Genomic DNA, 7,283 nt, shown 5'->3' with positions numbered 1-7,283 from the left:
ATACGGAACCTTAGATTATTGTGTCTGAAGACGTCATCAACAGAAATTGTGGTTGCAAACATTGTTTGTTTTGGAATTTCGCACAAAGCAACTCGAGGGCTATCTGTGCTAGCCGTCCCTAATTTAGCAGTGTAAGACTAGAGGGAAGGCAGCTAGTCATCACCACCCACTGCCAACTCTTGGGCTATTCTTTTACCAACGATTAGTGGGATGGCCGTCACATTATAACGCCTCCACGGCTGAAAGGGCGAGCATGTTTGGTGCGGCCGGGATTCGAACCCGCGACCCTCGGATTATGAGTCGAATGCCTTAACACGCTTGGCCATGCCGGGCCCCAAACCAATTATTACCTTCCACAAAGCAGGGTATGTTATTTGCAGCTACTAAGGCCATAAAGGATTTAATAACGAAATAAGGAAGGAGGGGGCGTTATTTAACAATATCGTTTAAACAGTTTTGGTTTGCTTAACGGGTACCTCGGCTAGAAATAACAAATTATGAAGAAATTGAAAATAAATTTTTATTTTGTAATTTTATTGCACAGTATTATTTAATTCTGCAGGTTTTGTTTTTGTGCTTCGGTAAATGTTTATTTGTCACACTATCGAAAAACAACAACATTCTATGTAGTACGTCACTAATAGCGAGAAAGTGACCATCTGTTACGCATCCGGTTAGATTACTGTTTTTATTTTTCTGACTAAAGTGTGTGCTATTTAGTTTAGTTGCCTACAATTCTTGGTTAAATAAAATTCTTTATAACACAGCTATATCTTAAATTACAAATGGCAATCAACGTAATGTATTATAATTAATAAATAGATTTTAGGTAAAACCTAATTTGGGGAAAATATCTGCCAAGTTTGGTCTTTCTGGAGACAAATTATGTAATGATAACAATAATAAAAGAAGATGAAATGATTTTACTGAGAACATAGGGAGCTGGCGGTAAGTTATTACAGTTTTACACAATTTAAATTGGCACATTTGAAACCAGTAAAGTTAGACATTTCTGCAGACGTCTTTTGATAATGAAGGTTCTAGTCTGTCTCACTCTTGTAATTTGCCTTGGTGCCGCCGAAGTTCTTATTCACTGTGGTAAGTGTGACATGAAATTATTACCTTTAATTATATTAGTTAGAAACATTATCTGTTTTCTTTTCCGAAAAATAAATAACATAGGCATCTGAAGCAAAATGTGTGATAGGTCCAAATTACGAAGTGAATAAGTTTGTCAGAATTGTTAAAAGTGGATATTCTCCTTCGAAATATTTTTACAATGTATGGTATATTAAGATACTTAAGATGCAACATGAGCGAAAACATGATGAAAATTAAGATAAGAAATGAAAGTAAAATTAGTATGAAAATAAGCAAGTTTATTTTTTACTGTAATATATTAATTTTTTCGACTTTACTTTTTTTTTCAAAATTCATCTTAAAATCTTTATATGTTTGTCGTTATCATGAAACAAAAACTCAGTTTGTAAAACCTATTGATGGAAGACAGAAGTAAGAATAATCTTCTTTTGTAACCATATTAGCCTAACTACCAACTGAGATAGAAAAAAATATTTTCTAAAAATGTTTGAAATCAAAGTATGCAAAGAGAACATTGTAGTTTAACAAGAAGCTTGAATAAATTACACGTAAGCCTCTGAGTTGCAGTTTCTGAATAATCTCGAACAACTAAAATATTGACGTTAGTTTTTATTCCACCAGTTTTAGTTGACTGTAGTACTAACTATGTTCATCAACCTACAGGTGTAACAGGTTTTGTAAATCCACAGTAATAATTTCTCTTTTATTTCTATGCTTTTCTAGATTTGGACACGGACCAGTTGGAAAAGTATGCATTTTGTATGAGGGAAAGACTCTCAGGCAGAGTAAGTGGATGATAAACCATGGTATTGTTTAAAGTATCAAAATGTAAACTAACTCGTATTGAAGGCGCAGAATTTTTCAAAAGTTTATTTTGACAAAAGGTGAAAAATGAACTCCAAGTAAACAGTATTTATGTAATTTTATGATTCATTACTTAAGGTTTGTTTGTTTCTTTAATTTCGCAAAGCTATACGAGAGCTACCTAAGCTTGTCGTCCCTAATTAGTAGTGTAAGACTCGAGGGAAGGTAGCCAGTTATCACCACCCACCGCCAACTCTTGGGCTACTCTTTTACCAACAAATATTGAGATTGACCGTACATTATAACGCCCCCAAGGCTAAAAGGGCGAGCATGTTGGTGTGACGGAGATTCGAACCCGTGACCCTCAGATAAGTAGAGTGCCTTAACTGCCTGGCCATGCCGAGCCAACCATTATTTAAGGATGAATATGTTATGACCAAAATCATCAACCAAAGGACATTTCTTCTTAATAAATTAAAGATAATCTTCGGAAATCTACTCTGTACTAAAATGTTTATTAAACTCTGGACTTATTTATTCGACTTTATTATTATTATCAGTTTTTAGATAAGCTGGCTGAATGCAAGGAGAAATATTATCCAGACATGACTGATGCTGGAATGTTGACTGATGCATGTACACCTAGCAAGAATGCAGTTCCTGTAAGTTAATAACAACAAATATTACAATAATAATAAGCGACAATTCTATTGAAAATAAGCCGAAAATAAGTGGAACTTCCTTTTGAAACAAGTAAAAAATGAACAATACAATCTGAAAGAGTGCACCAAAAAATATAGAACGCCCTAAGCGAAGTATATGTGCTGTTACATCATAATGAGCTTAATGTAGTATGGCAAACGTATTACGTCATGCTTCACAATATAAGGTGTTCTACACTCTCTAATTTGTTTCATAAAATACCAATTTAAATAGTATTTCAACTAATTTTGTAACACACGTGGCCTGAGAAAACAAATTCTGGTATTAAACGAAAGCCTCTTCGGCATTGACATACTACAAACATGCTATAATTCAAATGCTAGTATTCAGTATTTTAATTAACATGTATTTGACCAGTAAAGAAGGACGTGGGTTGAGCTGTTTTCATTTGTATTTTAATAATATATCTCACATATATTGACAAATAGTGTATTGATTAAACTCGTGAATATAAATAAAATCCTATACTTATAATTAATGCAATTTAAAAATCACAGAAATCATTAACCATATTACAATTATATAAAATGTAAATATCTATTACATGAAAGGAAGGAAGGTATTAATCAATGGAAGCACAGCAAACTGCACAAACGAAGAATAATAATTGGAAAGTTGTATTAATTTTTATGCCTGAAATGTAAATTTTGTTAATATACTATATAGATTACCTACGTTGTATAGTAAAATATGTATAGTATGATTCATATGTTACTGCGTTATGTATTTACAATTTTTCCGTCTCTATTGTTTTCTAGATGGAACTATGCTTGCGGCCTGTACTGGTGAGTGTATTTTGAACTGATGAAAATTTAATCACGTGCAATCTTACTAAAAGTATGTAACTGTATAACAACTACTGAAATACACTTAATTCCCTAATATCCTCCTACTTTTCATACCAAATATTGATTGGGGAGTGACATTATGCTGTGAATTTCTGATAACTTCTACGTCCTCTACATCTATTAAATATCTTTTTACAAATGATAACATATTTGTGTTTATCTAGATGGAACTGTGGTGAAATATATACATACAATCCTTCACTTTGGTTTCGACTAACCTATTGTAAAGAGAAATATTCGACGTTTGTCCAAACAGAATATTAGTTTATGCTTACCAAAGGCTCAACTGATTTTACAGGTCTCTGTGAAATACAGCACATAATATTAAACAGGTTGAAATACGGTTCTAAAAGGTACTTTTATGTTAAGTGCAAAGTTTATTATTGTGAAATAAGAAAGAATAGCAGCTAGGTCTAGTGATGGTACATTTTAAAATGAAAGTAACATATTTAAACGTTTCAACAACTGTATTTTTAGAAATCTTGCATAATTTTTGGAGTAAGGGTTTATGCTAGTTATCAATGTATTCAAATTACTATTCAAACACTATTAATGTTACCAGACGAAAAGAAATTGTAATGTAAGATATCAGTTCGTCAAGGTTCAAAACTTATCAGTTGGAGCATCTCTAAGCCATTGTTCTCAATTTCAACAATAAAACAATATATGTATATATATATATATGTGTGTGTGCGTGTGTGCGATCTAGAACGCTACACATACACTATTTTTCTTGAAGCATTTAAGGTAACTAACAGACAATATAAGATTATTATGGTTTTATATTTTAAAACAAGATTTAAAGAATAAAATGTTAACTAACGGTTATTAATCAGTTTATTAGTGTGACATACACTATTAAGAAAGAAGATTTAAACATAAGTTGTTTTTGATCAATATTCAATAAAAAAACATAATTAATTAAATATTTTCCGAGTCATCTTTGAATCAAAATATTTCGAAGAGGAAAGCCAAAACCATCAACATAAATTATTAAATAACGAAGTAATATCGAAATCTCAAATATACGAAGCTTATGGAAGTTCTATATGAAAGATGTAGAACATTTTATACGTCCAACTGTCTCAACATCAATACAGTTAGTTATACACAGATGGATCTAGCGCCTACTGCTCATACTCTGATCTATGTAGAGAATTACACTTAGAAAATTCGTTACTCTACGTTATCACATTGAGCAATGACTATGAAATCAACAGTAAGGGATATTGCTTTTGTTTTATTTAGTTAATATCGTAGTTATTGTTTAATAAAATGACGTGTGGTAACGAAACTGTTAGGTGTACTATATATGCAAAAACGGCTCGTTTGGGTTGAGAAAATATTTTACATGGAAGAGCGAACAACGTTTCGACCTTCTTCGGTCATCGTCAGGTTCACGAAGAAAGAGGTAACTGACCGGAAGCTGACCACATGTTTGAAAGGGGTTGTGTAACTGTGTGTCGAAATGTAGAGGGCGGTATTAGATGTTTGAATATATAATTTTATTTATTTTATTATATTAATATAGGTATAAAGACGTTCCTTTATATTGATTTATTTTGGGTTTAAGTTGTTGTATAAGTAAGGCTTCTTTAATTTTGTGTTTGTTTATGTTTGTTTCTTTATTTAGTATTTGAGTGTTTTCTATGGTTATGTTGTGTTTATTTGACTTGCAGTGTTCGGAAACGTCTGAAGGTGACTTTTTATGTTCTTTGAATCTGGTTTCCATTTCTCTACTTGTTTCTCTAATATAGAAGTCGTGGCAGTTATCACATTGTATTTTATAAATAATGTTGGTGTGGTGTTTGTCAGTGTAGTTTTTACATAGTATAGACCTCAGTTTTGTCCCTGGTTTTTGAATAAATTTGGTATTAACTGGAATGTCACATTTTGTTACTAGTTTTTGCCAAATGTTGGTTATTTGTCTGCTGATGTCAGGAATATATGGTATACAGCAGTATATGGTTTCGTGATTTTTTGATTCGTGAGATATATTTACTTTTGTTGGTTGATTTTGCTTTCTGTCTAGGTGTGTGCGTGTAATGTTTTCTACGGTTTGTGGAGGAAACTTATTGATGTTGATGAAGTATTGTTTTATTTTGTCTAATTCATCGTTAATTTTATCTGATGAGCATAGTTTTATGGCTGTGTTTATTTGGTTTCTTAGTATGTTGAGTTTTTGTTTTGTTTCATGTGCTGAGTCCCAAGGAATGTATAGTCCAGTATGGGTGATTTTTTGGTGGATTTCTGTTTTGAATTGTGTGTCGGTTCTTGTAATTTTGAGGTTAAGAAATGATATTTGATTGCTTTCTTCCTGTTCACATGTGAAGTTAATGTTGGGATGTATAGAGTTAATGTGATTGAAAAAATTAAGTATGCGTTCTGTAGATGTGAATCCCGCAACCGTGTCATCTACATATCTGTACCAGTATAGTGGTGGAAGTAATGCTGTGTTAATTGCTTGTGTTTCAACTTGGGTCATAAAAATATTGGCTAGAACTGGTGAAACTGGGTTTTCTCGACATCACTGTTAGGTGTACTTCTTTAGGTAAAAATATTTTTGAAAATACGACAGCAGATCAGTAACCCTAAATAATGCATAATACAAGCGTAAGAGTCGTTTTAATGTCCTTACTTTAGTGCAGTTATCATTCGCTGTAGAAGGTACAAAATAATGTACAATATTTCTATGTGTGTTTTTAATATTTAATATTCTAATTTCAACTTTGATAGCTAGAACTTCACATTCTTCTTATTATGAGTGTCCAAAGTAATTTTAAAGTATTATATTCTCTTGGTAGAAAACCATTGCAATAGCTCCTTAGTAAATAGTGTTACGACTAATAACTTTATTTTTTTGCTCTTGTTTTCAGATTATTTTTGATGAAAGTTTGTTTTACTTCTTAATTATTTGTTACAGCTTGCAGAAAAAGAAGCATACAAACAGATCACAGAAGAATGCTTCATATCTGTTCAGGCTTTTTAGGTTTTTTTAACCCTAAGGTATGATTATAAAACAAGAGTTTATGGGCAAGATATGTCCGTTATTTACACTGTCTTGAACCTAATATACTTCAAACCATAATGATGTTCTGGAGTAGCGTTATAATAGGGTACCAATATAAATATATATATATCATATTTAAAAAGAAAATGATTTAAAATTTAAAAAATTGGTTACTTCTGTTTTCCTTATTTATTTGCGTTACATTTTTTGTGTTTTAAACATTAAAATTAACTTAGTCTAAGTATTATTTTTAATTTCTTCAAACTGTGCATGTTTTGTCTCATTTCAGAGATGTTAGAGTGCCCGACCCTTATAATTCATTCCAAGAACGAAAGAAAATCGTTTTATTTGTCCTATTTTAATCCTGGTTTTTAATTCTGATGTCAAAAAGCATAAACTTATAGTATTGTAAGGGGACTTAAAGACAATAAATATGAAATTTACTTTCGTGGATAAATTATGTGCATTTTAAGTCCATTCTTGTCGTATTTTTATAATCTAAATCGAAACATCGAAATTAATTTTTACTTAATGAGCAAAAACATGCAGTAAATCATTTAAGGCGAAGGTTTGTAAGTCTTCACACTCTTAAAGTAAAAGGGTAATAATAGTCCTAAAATAAAATAAATCACCTTTTCTTTACAACATTCTTGTTGGGAGTAGAGAGTACTTCCATTTTTGACTAAGAACCTTTATTCTTATTGCCTATAACACTTCATTGTCACGTTAAATATATATGCTTAATAGTGAATAGTGTCTATTTGTGGATAATAAAAATAGCACTAAATATATACAAC

General features: G+C 31.5%; 1 protein-coding gene across 2 annotated transcripts; it reads left to right on the top strand.

Annotated features, from left to right (window-relative positions):
• Positions 1 to 694: 694 nt before the first annotated feature.
• LOC143250534 (uncharacterized) lies at positions 695 to 6,943 on the top strand. Of its 2 annotated transcripts, XM_076501228.1 has the most exons (6): positions 699 to 1,098; positions 1,825 to 1,886; positions 2,466 to 2,567; positions 3,387 to 3,413; positions 6,400 to 6,482; positions 6,776 to 6,943. In XM_076501228.1, exons 1-5 carry the CDS (start codon positions 1,032 to 1,034, stop codon positions 6,463 to 6,465), a joined length of 324 nt encoding a protein of 107 aa, XP_076357343.1. In that variant the 5' UTR covers positions 699 to 1,031; the 3' UTR covers positions 6,466 to 6,482; positions 6,776 to 6,943. The 2 variants fall into 2 exon arrangements, with proteins under 2 accessions (XP_076357344.1, XP_076357343.1); XM_076501229.1 differs by lacking the exon at positions 6,400 to 6,482 and having other exon boundaries at positions 695 to 1,098.
• The last annotated feature ends 340 nt before the right edge of the window (positions 6,944 to 7,283 follow it).

This window comes from Tachypleus tridentatus, chromosome 5 (assembly GCF_004210375.1).
Source record: "Tachypleus tridentatus isolate NWPU-2018 chromosome 5, ASM421037v1, whole genome shotgun sequence".
NCBI lineage: Eukaryota > Metazoa > Arthropoda > Merostomata > Xiphosura > Limulidae > Tachypleus > Tachypleus tridentatus.
This window is presented reverse-complemented; position numbering and strand designations above follow the sequence as displayed.

Coding starts and splice junctions, on each gene's coding strand:
- LOC143250534 (XM_076501228.1), top strand. CDS start 1,032: ATGAAGGTTCTAGTCTGTCTCACTCTTGTAATTTGCCTTGGTGCCGCC. Junction 1,887..2,465: donor GGGAAAGACTCTCAGGCAGA/GTAAGTGGATGA, acceptor TATTATTATCAG/TTTTTAGATAAGCTGGCTGA. Junction 3,414..6,399: donor TATGCTTGCGGCCTGTACTG/GTGAGTGTATTT, acceptor TATTTGTTACAG/CTTGCAGAAAAAGAAGCATA.